At 40.3% G+C, this 20,072-nt stretch overlaps 1 protein-coding gene across 1 annotated transcript in view; it reads left to right on the plus strand.

Moving 5' to 3' along the window:
• The window catches only part of LOC308319023 (uncharacterized protein), a 29,947-nt gene that overhangs the window by 4,014 nt on the left and 5,861 nt on the right, over nucleotides 1-20,072 (plus strand). The window contains exons 2-18 of the mRNA XM_080768821.1: nucleotides 205-517; nucleotides 2,978-3,068; nucleotides 3,565-3,609; nucleotides 4,538-4,677; nucleotides 5,656-5,790; nucleotides 6,782-6,835; nucleotides 7,043-7,096; nucleotides 8,364-8,417; nucleotides 10,623-10,676; nucleotides 10,792-10,845; nucleotides 12,289-12,342; nucleotides 13,310-13,363; nucleotides 13,869-13,922; nucleotides 15,246-15,290; nucleotides 15,830-15,883; nucleotides 17,705-17,758; nucleotides 18,799-18,852. Coding sequence (XP_080624947.1) covers nucleotides 479-517; nucleotides 2,978-3,068; nucleotides 3,565-3,609; nucleotides 4,538-4,677; nucleotides 5,656-5,790; nucleotides 6,782-6,835; nucleotides 7,043-7,096; nucleotides 8,364-8,417; nucleotides 10,623-10,676; nucleotides 10,792-10,845; nucleotides 12,289-12,342; nucleotides 13,310-13,363; nucleotides 13,869-13,922; nucleotides 15,246-15,290; nucleotides 15,830-15,883; nucleotides 17,705-17,758; nucleotides 18,799-18,852 — 1,089 coding nt within the window. The 5' untranslated portion in view covers nucleotides 205-478. The remainder of the gene's footprint in view (nucleotides 1-204; nucleotides 518-2,977; nucleotides 3,069-3,564; nucleotides 3,610-4,537; nucleotides 4,678-5,655; nucleotides 5,791-6,781; nucleotides 6,836-7,042; nucleotides 7,097-8,363; nucleotides 8,418-10,622; nucleotides 10,677-10,791; nucleotides 10,846-12,288; nucleotides 12,343-13,309; nucleotides 13,364-13,868; nucleotides 13,923-15,245; nucleotides 15,291-15,829; nucleotides 15,884-17,704; nucleotides 17,759-18,798; nucleotides 18,853-20,072) is intronic.

Below are 20,072 nucleotides of genomic sequence, written 5' to 3' on the forward strand. Positions count from 1 at the left end.
ACCCATTGTATTGATGGCATTATAGTTGAGTTCACTGGGTGGATCTACCGGTACTTTGAAGTTCATTACGTTTTCTGTTCAATAATTAATTAGTGGCCACACTAAAGTCATGAACACACAGCTTGTAAGTCTCCATCTCTCTCTCTCTCTCTCTCTCTCTCTCTCTCTCTTTAACTGACCCACTTTATCACTCTCTCCCTAAAGACTCAGGTATTTCTCACCCTGTGAAGGAGGAGAGAGAGAGGAGCCCGTTAGTGCCTGGGAACCTGACGGATCCCTGGGCAGAGAGACAGAGAGGCACACGTGAAAGAAAATAAACGGAGAGAGAGGGCATCGATGAGAACGGGAAGCAAGAATGCTGTGAAGAGCTGGCTTCAAGGAAAGAAAAATCAGGAAAATTCCCCCTCTGCTTTTTGTAGGGGTCTGCAAGCATCTTGTACCCTAAGCAGGCTGGTTTGAGTGGATTTTACATCACCAAATGGGCAGAACCAGCACCATAGGAGCCTCCAGGGTTCAGGTAAGTGAGGATGTAGCTGCCATGAGACCAGGGCCATGGGTTTTGGTCCTGCTGCTGAAGGTAGAGACAGGCAGGCCTCAAATGGTATTCTGTGTGAACATTAATTTGGGACCTTCTTTGTTAATTTTTGAGCCTGCTGAAGAGATCAAAACAATAATGCAACTGGGTCTTAGCATGGTTTATAAAATTGATATCGGCTGTGCTTGTGTTGAAGGCTAATAAGCTATGTTTCTGTGTTGCATTTATAGCAGTGTCATTGTCTTATTTTGTAAAATTAGGAGATTACTCCCTCCCTCAATAACCATGTATTCAACTACACAGGAACGTACACTGCAGATGTTTTAATGTAATTGTTTATGGGAACTGGCTGAACGTTGGTCCTTTGACCAAAGTCTGAGGTACATCCTGAAGCAAGAACGGCTCATTTTAAATCAGTTTAATTGTGACAGATGGCTAATTTAAAATCAGTTTAATTGTGACAACTGAATTATTATTAATTACATTTTAACTTGTCTATTTTGTGCAAGTTAATTGTTAAAATGTGGATTGAAAGAGTGGTGAAGAGAATGAAACGAATGCTTCACCTTACTGTCCCAGGGGACCTGCAGGTCAACATCCATGACAGCAAGCTCCACCCACATAAAGGATGCTGGTTACACAACCATACATGTATCTATTGAATGCCCACTGTAATCTGGAATGGATTTATACTAATTTTATGTACTGTAGAGTGCCTCACAATGTGCATTACATTTAAACACAGACAGGGGAGGAAACCTGACAAGGCACTAGCAGTTACAGGTTCAGTGTCTTGCTCAAGGACAGACTAACCCAGGGGACAGCCGGGGATAGAACCAGGGATCGAACCCACTGCCAGCAACATTCATCAAATAATTAATCAATTACAATAATACGAGTAAGACGCGCAAACGCGGGAAGCGAACGCAGCTCGTACATATTTGGGTTTTGGACGTATAGCTGCTTTGGGGACTCCTTATATGGTGCCCCTTTTGTGCCCATATATGGAGCTGAGTGGACCTGGCCCCTTTTGTGCCCATATATGGAGCTGAGTGATTGCTGATGCAACACACTCCATATTTGGATAGCGGGACAGACACACAGACAGACAGACAGACACACAGACATACAGACATGATCTGCTAGGTCTCATAGTAAGTGCTCACTGCATTCGCAATTAGTGCAAGTTAACTGTTAAAATGTGAATTTAAAGAGTATGAAATGATTGCTTCAAAGTGACTGCTGTAATTGTTGGAATTAAATTCTACAGCTAGCCCATGGCCATGCACAGTAATGTGGACTGAACCAAGCATTTCAAATCAGTTATGTCCTAGTTTGCCAATTATTAAAATACCTTATAGGCTACTTACAGAAAATAACAAAACCCTGGGAAATGCGATGTAGAATTCCCATTGTTGAAATCATGTCAAAGACCACTACTCTCACAGTGGTGAGGCCTGGACCTAGCAGTCTTCAAACTACTTGGGAATGTTCTGGAATGTGAGATGAGTTTGAGAACTGCAGCAGTGTGGTTGCATCCAGACAAAGAGCTCTCTGAGTGTTTAGATCTCAGTGTGTTCTCAATTGAACTCTAGCTGAAGTTGACAAACTGAATTGTGTGAGACAAGTGTAGTGCTACTTACTGCACATCTCTGACTCTGACTTATAACTTAAGATTGTGTTGTCTTGAAACATGATATATTCATGTTTGGTCTTGGACCAAAGTAGCTATGTCAGAATTTCCCCCACTACAAGTACCTGTGATGTTTTAGTGTCTTTCCCACTGAGAGGCAGGCATTGCAAAACTAGCTTCTACAGTGCCACGTAATGACAATAAATGTACATGTACTCAGTATTGATTAAAACAAAATACTTCTGTCATCGATAATGTCATATTGATTAGTCAGTCATCAAAAAATTGGGACATGGTTTGAGGCAGTTCTGAGCCCAGTTTACTCAATGAACTAATTCATAAAAAAAAATAATATATATATATATATATATATATACTGTATGTATACACATATATATAGATATAGTATATTTAAATAATGGGAGGGGGTAAATTGTCAGTTAGATGAACTAACAGACACAGACAGATCACTGTCATCAGATGGATCCTTCACCATAAAAATAGGTTCAAGATTTGTGTATACATTTGTGTACATCAAAGAGATAGTAGTGGATGGGTTCAAGATCTCTTTTCTGTAATGCTGTGATTTTTAAGTGACACACAAGTATGTATTATTCTTAAAGAAATGGCCATATTTATCACTGAGTACACAGTAATCTGCTTTGCACTGAAAGCTATACAATCATTAGCTGGAAATAGCCTACATGGGAAAAATGTACACATCCAATGGATAAAGACGGATAGCTTACCTGCAGACCTGCAGTTTTCTTTTTTAATTGCTCTGTTGTCTTTTTCACATGTCTTTACAGGTTTCTGTTCCCTCACTGTTGCTTGTGTTCGTTCTGTGTGCCCTCTCCTCTCATGCCCAGGATGAATCCTCTGGTGACCGTGACCACTCAGGTCAGCATCACTTTGCAAACCAGAGGCCGACTGTTATCATTGTCAGTTATATTTTATGAACTTCTGTATGCTTGTTTAGAGTTATTTTTACAAAGGTTTTTGAACAACAAAAGGGCACAATGTGATTAACACACATCTATCAGAGGAGATACGTGATTGTTGACTCTACACCCTCCACAAGGCCAATTGTAGCGGTCAGCAGTGACAATTAAGAACTACATTAGGAGGGATTGGTTAATTGACATAACTCCTAAATTTAGAAATTAAGAAAAAAATAATTACAAAGGCATAATACCTATTGTAAACTTGTTTAGTACTTTACAGTACACTGTTGAAGCAATACATAAAGCACAATAATGTTTCACAACATGAAGGTGTTATTATTCAAGTCAACATCATAGCTATCATAGTATCGTAGCAAATGTGTGTGTCCGTGTGACTTGTCTCAAGAATAACGTTACAATACACTCACTTGAGAATTTCTGTGTTCAACCAGGTGAGGATCAACACACCTATGAGGGCTCTGTCCCGCCACATCCAGGTGAACATCACAGCATCATAGTTTGTCTCACCATTCATGCTTATTTGAGTTTATTCAAGTTGTATCATATAAATTGTACAATTGCATAGCCTCCATATGGTTTGTTATGGAGATTGTGGGACAACTGAGCAGGAGGGGAAATTATTATCTACGATTAATCTAGGAATTAAAATTACATTAGCCTTTTGTGCCAGTAGCCATGAAGATTTACAAAGACAAAAACAATCTATTTTAATTTCAAGAAATGTAAACAGCAACATTGACAAAAATCGAATCGTATCGTTTTGCTATAGAAATAATTGCTATCGAATGTTTTTGCAATGCAATTAATCGATTGTATCAATACTAAGTAGGCCTACTTGTGCGTGCGTTGTATTTAGCAATTTTAAGAAGAAATGAAAAAGGGTGTTTTAATTACTTTTCCATTCAATATTGCTACACTTGGTCTATTGATAAATGTGTGTATTCTCTGTGTTCATGTCAACATAGGGTTTGTCTATGTGTTAAAATATAATGTCTATGTATTTGCCAGAGAATAACTGTTTACTTATTTATATCCATATTAATACATTTTCCCTTAAAAAACCTGCACTATCCACATGTTTCACACAGATTACATTTTTTTGCTAAAGAGTTACTGTATCGATTTTAATAATAGAATCGTATCGCCATAATGAACCAATGTCGTCCATGTGTCGTATCGTCAACCATGTATTGTGATACGTATCGTCATGCTGTTAAAATGTACCATTACACCCCTACTATTTAGCTCTGAGTAATAATGTAAGGACAATGTCTGGCATGGTAACTCTGTGTGTATTCTATAATTATATGTTTTGTCCTGCATAATGCAGGTTTTTGTTGAGAGTGTATACCAGTACTAATGTTTGGACATAAAATCATGGTTCTTTTCTCATCTCCTGGACAGAGAACCCACTGGAGCCCACCCCAGAGCCAGAGGACTATGATGAACCCACCCACGTCACCATGATCACTGAGGATGACTACCCGTACGCCACCACCACCGAGGCCTACTACGCCAAAAAGGACAAATTACAGAAAGTGATGGTAAGTGTGAACGTTAGCCATACGTATTATTTATGATAAAAAAGGAGGAGATCTGGGCACTCAGAAGATACTTTATTAAACCAACAGACCGTTATACTGTAGGTCGAAACATGTTGGTTTAATAAAGTGCCTTTTTTATCTGATGTTTCATCGCGACTGATCCAGGAGAACCTTTTTACTATTTTAAGATTATTGACTTATACGTCTCCAGTGAGCACCTGCAGGTTGTCTCTTTGCCTACCGGTATGTATTATTTATGGTTAGAAGTTTTGATTGATTGATTAATTGATTGATTGAAGTATTTATTAACAGATTGAAGAATTACAGTTACATTTCAAGCGCAACTCAATACAAAACTGTTAATTGTGGACAACACCATAAAGCATTACACTTGTTTACAATAGGGTCCACCATGTTCAATTCATCATAACATTTAGAGACGTACAAATATACACTTCTATATAGCCAAAAACAGTTAAAAAGGGGAAGAAAACATATACAGTGAGGGGAAAAGGGGTGGGTGGGAATTCAGATTTTACGGGGGCCAGTTTCGAATTGCAGCCGTCCGTGGGTGCCCTTTGAGAGCGGTTTTGAAGGAGTCAAGGGATTCACATGTCTTAATGACCATTGGTAGGGCGTTCCACATTTTGGTGGCATATGATCTAAATTAATTTAGTCCCTTGTTTGTGCCAAATCTGGGTTACTAAATGGAAAATGGAAATCAGTTGAATGTCCTCACAAGTATAGCAGTTCAAGGCATGCTTACACATGTGTGCAGAATACTTGTCTGTGCTGGCCCTCATGGCGTATTATCATGTCTTACCAGGTTCCATAATTATGGTCCTCCTGATACAGACTCCTCTGAGGAGCAGTCAGGTGCTGATGTATTATCATGTCTTACCAGGTTCCATATGGTCCTCCTGATACAGACTCCTCTGAGGAGCAGTCAGGTGCTGATGTATTATCATGTCTTACCAGGTTCCATATGGTCCTCCTGATACAGACTCCTCTGAGGAGCAGTCAGGTGCTGATGCGACTTTGGGAGAGGAGGGGCCCACAGACTGCAACTGTGAGCCCGGGGAGCCAGGCTTTGCAGGCTTTGCTGGACCGAAGGTAGTCACCATCTCAATGGCATTATGAATGTGCAGTATTTGAAGGCAAAAATGGACAATACCAAATCTGGGGTCACTTGGGTGGCGCCGCTTCCGCAGGGGTAAAGTATACCTGCCCACCTCCACAACGTTTGGTGTTTAAATGCACTGCACAATCCGGTTTAGCCAAGTCACAGCCAATTGGCCGTACCCAGGGGAGGATGATCATTGCACAGACTTGGACTGGGCCGTAGGTCAGTAGGGACTGTTGGAGTTTGGAGTAGGATGTAGGTGCTACGACGTCCTCTCACTGGGAGGACATTCCAGCAGTGCATTGTGTGGTGAGGAATTAAAGGGGGTAAAAAAGACTTGTCTACTCTACTAATTAAGGCAGGTTACCAAACTTAACTGAAGAATCAGTCATTGTTTGCTAAATCACTTTGGCTGAATGGAACTAGAGTCCAACCACACTAATAAACAGTAATATAGTGACATCACACTATCAGCCCCTCCCCTAACCTTTATCATACAACTACAGCTGTGGGTGCGGCTTCAGTTCGGTGGATCACCACCTTAAAGTATTATATACTCTAAGATCACCACCCATCACCACCCACCAGGCAAACCAGGCATACTTAATGAACTGGTGGGCGTGCCCACATAAACATTTAAACAAATATTTCAGAAAAAATATACCTCCTTATATAACAATAAGACCTGATGATCATGTTTTAGGGTGGCAAATAAATCACGGCACCACTGGTATAGTCTGAACCTCAATTATTCTATATTAAACGTGCTCAAGTTCAGAGTAATTAAATCTCTTGTATCCCAAGTGAAAGCTTATTCCAAGTGTATGTGTATTCTAATGTTCACAGTTTATTAAACCTTTTACTTTACCCTTATACACAATAGCATGTAATCAAGAGATAAAGTGTTGCATCCTAGTTTGTTCATGATGGCTATCCATTTGATCTGTGTGTCTCTCTCATACATCTTTCATATAATTTCAGGGCAGCAGGGGCCTGCAGGGCAAAACAGGCATCCCGGCGATTCAAGGAAGGGAGGTAAGTATCAGACACATTATACAAAGTAATATTTGATCCATATGGAATAGCTCAAATTAATGGCAGGAAGGAACATTGAAGTTTAAGTTCTTGCTATACATGCCTCTACAGTTCATACAGTACAGTACATTATTTATTTGTGTAAGAGATTATAGTAGGCCTAATTTGATAATGACATTATTTAGAATCGTTTTTCTTTTGTTACAGGGTTACAGGGGATTCAAAGGGGTCATAGGAAGAGGAGGAGACACAGGGCCAGTGGTGAGAAAATCATACTTTCCATACTTATGTAAGTAAGCCTTGCCGAGCAGTGAGGCCCATAGGGCAGGAGCCTTCTGTTTCTGTACCCCCCTGGATATGACGCAGCCTAACACACACACACATATTAATTGTATATATGATGATTTTGGGTGTGACAGTACAGTAGTACAGTAGAGGGACCCCCTGGGGACCCCCACACGTTAACTAATTTCTCAACCGTTTCGGATGCGGGTCGGCCATGGATTGTAAAAAATATGGACAAAGCATTCCCCGGGTCTAACATTAACGTAAAATGAAGCCTGTCAGTCCTTGCAATGGAAGTCGCCATCTTTCTAGATCCGTTTTGGTCCAGCTGGCCATTGGCTGGCCCAGACAACGAGGCGGGACTTCCCCCCTTCTTCTCCGTTGGTTTTTATTTTGACTCGAGTGGGAGGGGAATCCCTATCATAGACTGTAACGGTAGCCACGCCCCTCAGAACATACGCGACTTTATGGTCATTTTTTAAATTAATGGGACCATAATTTTCCAAAAAGAATATTATGACATTAGAAATGAGACTTTAAACTAGTGACTGGAAGAAGAAAGTATTCATGACCATGTTTATTAAGGTAATACAGTCTAGGTGAAGTTGGGCCCAAATACATGGACTTCTATGGGGCTATGGGTTTTTCTGGGTCCAATGACAGCGCCACAACAGGCCATTATATGAACTTTCATTTCCTTAGTGGCTTCACAAAATATCTGTCTGACTGCCCCCCTGGGGTCGGCTCAGGGACCCCCGGGGACCCCCGCATGCTAACTCTGTCATTTCTCAACCATATCGGAGTGTGTGTGCTTGTGTCCGTCCGTCCGTCCGTCCATCTGTCCGTCTGTGTACAGCAAATTTCCGGCACCGTTAACCCTGTCGATGTCAAATTTTGCACACACACTCCCTGGATGCCAACGATAAACCTCTGCCCCAAATCTTCCAGAACGGCCTGTTATAGCCACCAGGAGGCCGACTTTTGATTTTACTTTGATATTACAAGATACATTCATTGAAATCCTCATACATTATCGCTAGGCTGAAAGATGAGATCCCACTTTTCCCACTTTTTATAGAACTTATCCTCTTGTAGTCTAAAGTATGAATGTTAGTTTTTCCATAACATACAGTTCCTCAGTAATGTCCATCCAATGACACACACAGACAATGATTTAGCCACAATGCACATCATTTAACAAAGCTTTTCTTCACTTTGTCCTTGTGCCCTTTTGGTTTTGTAGGGAGACAATGGGGCTGACGGTGAAGACGGTGCCTCTGGTTTCTCTGGAGCCATGGTGAGGAGTATACTGGAGTATACACACTTTACAAAAGATTTACCATGTGTCCACGTGTTCATGTGTTGAGTCTATTGTGGTGGTGCTACTACTGTGGGGAGTCTATCTCCCCACAGTTTGAAATTTGAATGTGCTGACAGAATGACTCTTCTTTGAAGCAGATCCTTCATATTGGCTGCTCGTAAACTAAAGTAACGTTTAACCTTTTTTTTTCTATTTTTTTTAACTTTGTTGGTTTTTTTTCCACAAAAGCATTATTTAAATACTGGAGTTGAGAAATGATAAGTGCTAGCACGTTTCACCTTTTTAAGGCATGACTCTATATGGCTACCAGTCTATAATAGGGCCTGTGTGTGTCTGTCTGTGTTTGACGTTCTTTTTCTCATATGTTTTATATTTTTTTAAATGTTTAACATAACTTTAAAATGTATATTATTTTATTAGGGAAGTCAAAGGGGCTCGCATCAGGCTGAAAAACCATGCCCAAATTTTGGGGTCATACATCGACATTGTAGATACGTCATAGATAACACAGTTGGCAACATGGGAGCCACACCTTCATACCCCGTATTGTTTCAACATCATCTCCATAATAGTACTCAGTACCACTCACACCCAAAGTGAGCAAAGGTGCTGGACTTCTCATGTTCCGACGAGAAGTGGTTTTAGGGGTCTAAAACCTCTATAGGCCTACCCCTAGATCCTCAGCAAACGGTGATGTTTGCCTTGATGCCTGACATCCAGCACCTGGCCTGAATATAGGCATTGAGATGTGCACACAATCTTCTCTGCAAACTATATCCACAACCCACATCTGTCCTCACTCCTCACTAATGCCCGGTAATAAGATCATGATTTTATACTGAGCATTAGTGAGGACTGAGGACCAATCTGACAATTAATGCACTGAATCTCTTTATGTACGTAAGTATGTAGTACAATATGTTTATTTATGTATGTTTGTATTCCACGCATCTCGAGAACCATTCAACCGACGACTTAAAATTCGACACGCGCAGTCGACCCGGTCCAGTGCTCTGCGTCAGTCGGATAGGTGGTTGTCCAGAACCACTAGAAAAGGCTCTGGTCATGATTGAGGACTTTCCATAACTGCCAATCCCGCCCCATATGCCCATAAATGGGTAGGCCCATATATGCCCATATACCGATAACATAATATGGGCACAAAAGAGACACAGACAGGCAGTTAAAGCGGGTGCTATGACAACATGTATAACAGGTATTATGTAACAGGGTGGGGCATGCATTCCCTATTTTAATTTTTGCAGTAGGCCGGTGCCCGAAGGTCTATAGTTATATGAACATATCTTGAATATTTTTCAAGAATGCCAGTTCTTCTTTTTTTTAAAGGATAAATTACCCAGACCGCTACTTGTGATGTCATCTGACCTCTGATCCTGGATTGGTGTTCCAATCCAAAGTATGAACGAACTGGCCACGGTTCCAATATGGCCTCTGCTCGGATCGGAAACCTTGCACAAACATGAATACATCATAGATGACTGCTGTCACACGCTGGCTGCATGTGAGCCTATTGCTGTTATCAGACCCTGTCTTGCTTAATTGCCTAATTTCCCATAGAGAATTTTAAAATGAAAAGCATTGCTGTATTTCTTTCCATTCAGGTTTGGAACAATTAACAACACACAGCTCATTCCCCCTATTCAACACATCTTAAACACTTACCTGATTTTCCATAAATCAGACATTTAAAATCATATAAAAGAATGTATATCCTCAAATCAATACTGTTGTTCATATAGAATTATAGACTAAGGTGATCGATAGTCCTTAAATTATTACGTCATTACTGTTCACCAAAGTCAGAATCTCCCGAACTGTGCCTCTTAGTCCTTTAAATCAAGGATCATGTTTATATTTAACAGTTCTCTCAATATCAGTTGTGACCAAAAGTTAACCTGTTACTGTCACCAATAGGTGGCAGTATGAGCCATACATTATGCAGTATATGCATTACTATATTTATTTTCCTGCCTCTCACACCTTTTTTCACGGCTGTTGGTAATCCAAGCATTCTCATACATCCTTAATGGTGTCAAATAAAATCCCCAGTGAAACAAAGTCAAATAAAACATTTATCCATCCATCCATCCGTCCACCCACCCATTTGTTTATGGACATTTTAACTCTCACTTCAAACTTTCTCTTTCTGTTGCCAACAAGGGGGTACCTGGAATTCCCGGAGACCCAGGTGCTGTAGGAGTTCTAGGTCTGAAGGTAAATAATAGTATTTCAACCCACCACTAAACCACACACACACACACACACACACACACACACACACAAGCGCTATATAAATGCACCATTTATTTATATCCTGCATTCTTAACAGGGTGACATCGGTATGGAGGGACCCCGTGGAGGAGTTGGTGCATATGGGGATGTCGTAAGTAGAGCTAATAACCTCCTGTGGTGAATTCAGAGTCCCTATAACTATAATGAAGTGCCATCTAGCTCAGCCGATGAGTCAGTAGTACCCACATCAGTTTGAGCCCTACACTGTAAAATCATCAGGCACTCATTCATGTGTTCATTTATCTATTTGTAACTCTGAGGCTGTACAAATGTAACCAAAAGTTATGTATAGTGTAGACTAGTTAAACTGTATATGACCTTCCTTATGATAAGATAGCGTCAGCGCATGCAGGGGAAGTCACTGTTATAATGATCCACAGTTATACAGGTAGTCAAACTGTGTCCACTTTGATGTTTGACTGGTGATTTTGCTGATACACTTGACAAATGTCATATCATCTGCCCAGTCCAGAGACCAGTTGTGGCGGCTATACCATTTTTGTTTTGTTTTGGCATTTTATGTGATAGACACAAGACAAGAAAATAAAAGCAAGATCCATGTGGTAGTGTAAACAAGTCACTGGTACAATTATGATTACGATTATGTTTCTTTCTGTGGTAATTCCATTTTAAAAGAAATATTTGGTCAATGGTCAACTATTTTAGCAAAAATGGGTTGCACATTTGGGGCAGATACATGTTGGTTTTCTGACATTTAGAAGCATTGTTACACTTTAAATAACTTCTTAAAAATACATTGATGTTTATTTAGACATTTAGCAGTCTACGCTCTTAATCCAGAGTGATTTACAGTAAGCAAGGTAAACACAGAGAGACAGTGTAGTGCCTCAGTAATCGCCATTTATAGGTAAACCTATAAAAGCCTAGCATCAAGTCTCCTATGTGTCTGATATCTTGTACCAGTGTTTCCCATAGCCAGAAGCTGATAGTGTGGTTTTGATTGATTGATTGATTGAAATTTTTATTTCACAGTATGCAGAATGGGTACATTTCAAACAAAAGCACAAGTCAATACAAAAACTGTTACTTTGAAGTATTACACTTATTTACAACAGGGTCCACAAAGGGGGGGAGCTTTCACGCATGCACACTCGTGCAGCGCACGTGCATGCACTGGACGATGTTTTTTGCGGTTATTTGCCTTTTTGGCCCATTCGTGGGCACTTACTGAAAGTCATACTGTGGTGGCTGGTCATGATTGTGTGGTGGCCCACCACACAATGCATTATGGGAAACACTGTATACTGAGATTATCGCCTATTATTGCCTAGGATTACCAAACAAACTTGGTATATGATCACATCTAGGGAAGGAGGTGTGTTGACACATTAACACAAGTAGGTTAATGTGACACTAAAACCGAATCACAATCACTGCTACATCTGGTGGGGGCTACAGGTTGCACTGTAGATGGTAAAGGTCACATAGTTATTTTCAGGGGACTATTTTGAAGTTGCCCCTACAGGTTTAAGCTGTCAGGCCTTCCTAACACTGTGTATTTATTTTATGTTAGGGCCCTCGTGGTGGAGTTGGGACCCTGGGTAGTAAGGGAGGTAAAGGCATCAAGGTAATTATGAATTATGCAGAATGTACACTGCAATTATACTGCTGTTTAAGTCCTGATATCACAATCATGTCTTATGTTCTTCACAGTTACTCTTGATATTTTATTAAATTAGCATTAGCCACTTTATTGTGTCGTACGATGAAATAGCCAAATCTGAATCTACAAGCTTGTAGAGCTGCTATTATTTTTTGTTTGTTTGTTTGCTATGGAATTTCCAAAATAGGGACGCCAGCTTGAAAGTGGTAATTAACTAATTAATTAATGATATTTAAATTTATAATTTAAATTGGAATTTGAATTTAGTGACATTTCCATGCCTATGCAACAGATCAAGTGGGTGAAGACATATATTGTTGTAGTCTCTTCTGACAGAAACATTTAACATGTGTTTTGTGAACAGGTCTGTTTTAGTTTGGTAATGATAAGGGTGTAATTATATAATAACTGCATCAAAAAATATATTTTAATTTCAAGAATTGAAGTATATCGAAATGAAAACTCAAAATATCGTATCGCTTGACTTTGTATTGTATCGTTTTGAAATGCAAATAATCAGTATCGAATTGTTTTGCAATGCAAATAATCAATCAAAATAGTAAAAGTGGGGTTTAATTACTTTTCCATATCGCTACACATGGTCTATCGATAAATGTATGTATTCTTTGTGTTCATGTCAAGGTGCAGGTTTGTCTATAATGTGTTCAAATATAATGTCCATGTATTTACCAGAGATAAATGTTTCCCTTAAAAAACCTGCTCTATCCACAGATTTCATGTCTTTTCTAAATAGTTACTGTATCGATTTGAAATCATTAAATCGTATCGTATCGCCATGAATGAACCAATAGTATTGTCAACCATGTATCATGATACATATCGTATGGCTATTAAGATGTATCGTTACACCCCTAGTAATCGATCATAGTTCTTCTAACATTTTCATTTTGATGTTAAACACTACCTACAGGGATCACGAGGTCTCATAGGGAAACAAGGCCCTCAGGGACCTGATGGAGGCAAGGTATGTCAGATGTTTATCATAATTACCTTTATGATGCACATGGCTTTTAGTTTTAGCGATGTCCTAAAAGGTCAACCAGAGGTTTCTAGTTCGACTGAATCTACTTGATGTCAACCAAAAACAAATGGGAGTATAGGTCCCGTCTGTATTCATAGAATTTGAAATGCTATGAGCTTAGGCTCAAGTGTGATCAAATGCAATCCTTTCACCCGAATTTAAGCTCTGTTAAACTCTTTTGGGAAATGTTGTGTGACAAGTTGCTCGGCATAAATATTGCTCAAAATATTAAAGCCATTTCCTAAGAGTGTGCAAAATGAATGATCATAAATGTATACCTTCAAGGTATACTTTTTACAATTATGGAAATGGCAGATATTGGTAAGATACATGCACTTATTCCACTTTCAAGAACACTGACAGCCTGCTGAAACCGATGGAGGAAAACACCAAACATTCATTTGTTCTGTTCTGTTCTGTTCTGTTCTGTTCTGTTGTGTCCCTACAGGGCCAGATCGGAGCACCTGGCTTCACGGGGGATGTAGGGGATTCAGGCTACACTGTAAGATTTGACTGCTTTATGCCATCATCTATCTTTCATATGTTCTTTACTGCTACTTAAACTCTTTATTTCTTTGTGTGTGTGTGTGTGTGTGTGTGTGTGTGTGTGTGTGTGTGTGTGTGTGTGTGTGTGTGTGTGTGTGTGTGTGTGTGTGTGTGTGTGTGTGTGTGTGTGTGTGTGTGTGTGTGTGTGTGTGTGTGTGTGTGTGTGTGTGTGTGTGTGTGTGTGTGTGTGTGTGTGTGTGTGTGTAAATCATCCCCCAACTCTACATCTGACCTCAAACCCTTCGATCTCCATATATGGAGCTGACTTGTTCTGTTGACCCTCCCCACCTGTCTTTCCTCTTCGATGTCTCCCTTTTGACTGATACCTTTCCATTCAAACTCTAGACGGGCCTGTCCCAAATGTATTAGTGCAGCCACGCCCAGCAGCCCCCGAAAACTAGAGTTCTCAACAGGCCAGAAAATGAAGGCCCGGCCCTACCTGGGCCCTCATCAAAACCTGTAAACTCAAGACACTGCCCCCACTGCCACCCTTATATCTCCATATATGGAGCTGACCTGTTCTGACATTCCATATCTTGATCTGACCTCATCAAAACCTGTACACTCAAGACACTGCCCCCGCTGCCACCCTTAGAGCTCCAATGCTCCATATATGGAGCTGACCTGTTCTTACATTCTATATGTTGATCTGACCTCATCAAACCCTGTACGCTCAAGACACGATCCATATATGGCCAGTACAGAATTCATTCCATAACATGGAATGAATTCTGTACTGAACGTATTATGTTCTGACCCCCATGCCAAAGCGCCAGAGCTCGCTCAGCAGTCTGCCGTCACCCAGGCGGATGCGTGCACGCGACCTCACCCTTTAGGGTGAGGTCGCTTCTCGCCCTCAGGGCGTCTCACTGGTAATAGTTTGTTAGCTAATTTTGTTGCTCAGTTTTTTATTTTAGCCTTTATTGGTTGCATTATTAGACGTTCCTGTCCTTCCTTTGAGCTTCTTAGTTAGTGGGTACTGTGTTTATGAATGTTACATGTCTGTCCTGTTATTGTCTTGTATTTATTGTTACTGGCGAAGCTGTTACTTATTTCGCCTCTTCTCTTGGCCAGTTCACACTTGTAAAAGAGACTTTAGTCTTAATGTGTTTTTTACTGGTTAAATAAAATAGACAATCAGGTTATGTTAGCTCTGTCTTGAGTGCAATTTCAATTGAAATCGAAGCACTCCTCTATAACATTCTTACAGCTCTAATTCTGTCAAGACAGTTGAAGTGCTAATAATCTGATTTTATTGTTGGCTGTGCCTTTCTCACAGGGCTATCCTGGACAGCCAGGAGGCAGAGGACCTTCTGGGGGAAAGGTAAACCCACTCACCACTCAAAGTTTGTATGTGTTTGCCAGGGATCTTTTGTTTTCAGACCTCACCTAAACCCTACAGGTATTGTTTTTAGATTGTCACAAACGGAAATTCTTCCCCCAGCACATCATAGTCCTTTTTTAGTCAAGTGGGGTTTCTAGTACAAAAGCTTGATTGAAGGATTTCTCATAGTGAAGTAACTGTTACAAGTAAAATTGAAAGTATGCTTGATACAAATAAAAGAAACAGAAACAAGTCTTCCATACATGACTTGTGTGTTGTATGTGTATGGGGGAATTCCATTTGGGTGAACATTCGAAAATGAAACTGGTGTCAAATCAAAGTATTGATAGTAAACCCAAAGGTCAGCATACTTTAATCTTGTTTTATACACCTTATTCCTAAAGAGTAATCTCAGTTTTGATTGTTTTACTGCCCTTTCATAGATAAGTTGTGGTCAAAGTTTTTATCTTGTTCAAAGTGTCTATTTGAATGAAACACATTTGTTGATTCCTTATTTTCACCCTCTCATTCTCTCTCAGGGTACTAAAGGCCTTGGTGGCACGCCAGGTAGTGATGGGGAGCCTGGGGAAGATGTGAGTATTCTCACCTTTTTTCAAGGATTGATTGATTGATTGATTGAAAATTGTAGTCACAGTTTGTAGAATGGGTACAGTTAAATGAATTAAAGTACAGGTCAATACAAAAACTGATACTGAGGATATAACCAGAAAGTAAGAACCTAAGACTTGTTTACATCAGGGTCCTCCATTTTCAATTCATCAGTTTGATCCAATCCAATCCAATCCACTTTATTTATATAGCACGTTTCAAAACTCAGAGTTTACAAAGTGCTGTACTGGAGAAAAATAAAAACAAAATGCACTAAAGCTACCACACAGAAAAACAACAGCGAGAAAACAAAGTACAAACAGTGAAAACAACTGAGACACATTACAGAAAAACAACAGAAAAGCATCACAGTGAGACAAAACATATACAAGGACCGAAGGAACTCAAGCGGGGTTAAAAGCCAAGGTATAGAGGTGGGTCTTTAGGCGAGATTTAAAAGTCTCGATGGAGGGGGCCAATTTGACGTGGGAGGGGAGTGCGTTCCATAGTTTGGGGGCTACAACGGAAAAGGCTCGGTCGCCTCTGGACTTCAAGTGGGTCTTCTTTGTGACCCTGAGGTTTAGCTGGCCCTCAGACCGCAGTGACCTAGTAGGAGTATAAACCTCAATAAGTTCAGACAAATAAAGAGGAGCCAGACCATGTATAGATTTAAAGACAAATAAAATAATTTTAAAATCCACTCTGAAGCAGACAGGGAGCCAATGAAGGGAGGCCAAGACAGGTGTGATATGCTCACGTCTGCGAGTCCCTGTGAGCAGACGAGCGGCTGAGTTTTGGACTAGCTGGAGTCGAGCAAGGGAGGCTTGGTTTAAACCAGCGTACAAGGCATTACAGTAATCCAACCGCGTAGATATAAAGGCATGTATAACCCGCTCAAAATCACTAAAAGATAGCACAGACTTGATTTTGGCCAGCAGCCTCAGATGATAGAAACTAGACCTGTTTGTCAAGTTTAAGGGCATTGTCTAGTTTGACGCCAAGGTTTGAGACCACAGGTTTCACATATGGCTGCAGGGAACCTAGGTCAGTGGGAACGATGCCAGGACCGCTAGGTCCAAACACTATAACCTCCATTTTACTTTCGTTGATGCTTAGAAAATTAAGAGCCATCCATGCCTTGATGTCACTTAGACAGTCAAGCAGAGGTGTCAGGGAGCCGGGGCATGTATATTTGCGAATCATCCGCATAAAGGTGATACGAAATGCCATGTTTCTTAAAAATAAGGCCAATGGGAAGTAAATATAAAGAAAATAGAATTGTCCCAAGGATCGAGCCCTGGGGGACTCCAGAGGACAGGGGGGTGGAGGACGATACGAAGTCACCAAATTTAACGGAGAAGCATCTCTCCGATAAATAGGCAGAGAACCAGGCTAAAGCGGTATCTCTGACACCAACACAAAGCTCCAAACGAGATATGAGAGTATTGTGATCGAGAGTGTCGAATGCAGAGCTAAGATCTAGGAGTAGTAGGATCACAGAGTCCCCAGTTTGATATGCATTAGTGCCACTGATCCCCATTCAATACATTCTTTAATCTCTGGGTCCCCAATCGATACTGTACAATACTCAGAGTCACAGTAATTTAAATCTGAGAGTGTACAAATGGAAGCAAAATACTCTCAGAGTTACAGACCTGCAAGGGAACTCTGGGAGTCCCTGGAACCCACGTTGAGTACCAGTGAGATAGATAATAATAATAAGAAATATAATACTCTGTAGAAAGGACTATTACCCAACATGTTGTATCTCAATGTTGTTCATCCCTGATGATTTGTTTTACCAGGGTCCTATTGGAGTTCCTGGTGTTATGGGGGAGCCTGGAGTATTTGGAACCAAGGTAAAGAGACCGATTTGGTCTTCTAACTTTACCACAGTTTCCAGGTGGTACCTGCACCTGAAAACTGTTGTAAAGTTAGAAGATGCTTACACAGACATAACAGACAATGATAATGATCATTTAAGCCTACAGATGTAAAACTATATAATAATCCTCAGACCCATATCTGTGTAAAGCCTAAGATCTACTTGGTGTAAAGCACTGAACTCAACATCTGCTGTTGGCTGGTGTTGGTAACAGATTATGTTACTAATATGTAATAGTACTCTCTAGAGTAGTTGTTCCCAAACTTTTTAACTCGAGACCCAAAAGACAAATTAGATGCTCACAATGCGTCGCTTCGCACCCCGTTGTGAGCTTGTAGATCAGCTATTTTCATGGAATTTCTTCGATTTGTCTTTGATTTCTTCGTGAAATTACTGAAAAATTAATGAAAAGAATTAAAAACAATATGCAGGAAATAAAAAGTAAAGGGACCCATAAAAATGTGTTGGGACCTGACCCAGTGTTTGGGAACCAGTACCAGCATACAGAATGACATTACCTAACCAACACCAACAAATACCTGATGGCCAGCTCAGTACGCTGCTTTTCATCAATAGATGACAGGCTTCACACAGTTACTCTATTAGGGAGTAGGGTTTTCCATACACTGAATTGTGTTGTTGCCGTTCAGGGATTCATAGATATAACATTAGACGTTGTTTTTTTTGGAGGGAATATCCACACGGCTGAACAAGAATTTCCACAACAGTCTTGTGGTATATTGGGTGCTTATCTGAGCCGGTCTCGGTTGATCTACAGTGGCTGTATCACGTTTACAATACATTAATAACATCTTCATATGAAAGGCATCTAGGATCCAGCCAATCCAATATCCATAATGTCTTTTGCAATGTCCTTTTGCGCTATATGAGGTACTATTGTCCTCCTAATACAGTATATATTTGTGCCAATGTCTCCTGTTCCTTTACAAAATAGTACTTCTTGGTGATTAACGTGATTGTGATGATACTGAAATAGTACACGGTCTCTTGCAGGGCAGCAGAGGGGATCGTGGAGTGAAAGGACCTCGAGGGAGAGTGGGTTCTGTGGTGAGTGTGTGTGCATGTCACATGACTAAAGATTCTGTCAAAGGCCTTGTTTGACCCTGAAAAGACAAAAGCAATCCCTGGTGTAATTGAGTACATACTAGTTGAGTATAAGTACAATGAGTGCTATGCTCCAAAGTCTTGGTGAGTTTAGCTTGGACTATATGTACCACCAGCCTATAGGCCCTTTCTTCTCTAGATACTGCATCTAACTGCACAGCAACATCAACACTACAGTATGTATGCAGAATCTATGGATTTAAAATTCCCCTTAATTAAATCACATTCCACAATGATTTTTGTGTAGGCGAAACAATCCTGTTGGTATTCAAAATGAAAGGGAGGAGAACAACCAGGGAAAGTCCCTAGAACACTGTAATATCTAAATGACACTCAGATAACCTTTACGTGTTTATGATTGAAATGTGATAGTTCCTCAATTCAGGTGTAATAAGAGAATGCATATGATGTCACTATTTGCTAACAAAGGCAAGGCTTATCTTAGATTTTTGAGGGGCGCTAGCCACTCTTATGTCCAGCTTTGAGGGTTTGTGTAAACACTAACATTGAATGCCATTGACAATGAATGGCCAGTTTTTAGTGTTTGTGCAAACACTAACATTGAATGCCATTAACAATGAATGGACAGTTTTGAGTGTTTGTGTAAACACAAACATTGCGTAAACACAAACATTGAAGACGAAGGTGAGGATGCAAATTGTGATTGACCGAAATGAGATGATGTATGATGATAAGAGCGTCCCTGACTTCACACAGGTGTGATTTTTGGTGATTATTTTCAGTACAGAAAATATAATCCATTCAAATTCATATAATTTGATGCTGAGGGGAAATATTATCTAATCTGTTCAATGACAAAACATATTAGAATCAATATTCCTTTTGATGCATTATTGTTGTGGTTGTTATTATTATGGTTTCTGTTTAGTGCTTTTGATGGGAGCATACCGTGAGGTTGTTCCCTCAGCCCAAAGACAATCCTGACCCCAACCACAAACCTAAACCCCTAAATACACTCTAACCTTTGTCTTTATTCGTTTTTTAGCTTGTCTGGAAGTAGGAAGTACTATGTTTTACCCAGGGTAACTGGACTAAGCTCAATAACTTGTTTACAGCCAGGCCCTGCTCATAGAACATTTCATGGTAGGGGTTCAATGCCTTGTCCAAGGGCACTTCAGTGGTGGTAATTTTAACATGCCGGG

This window comes from Protomyctophum bolini (genome assembly GCF_963924005.1).
Source record: "Protomyctophum bolini genome assembly, chromosome: 7".
NCBI lineage: Eukaryota > Metazoa > Chordata > Actinopteri > Myctophiformes > Myctophidae > Protomyctophum > Protomyctophum bolini.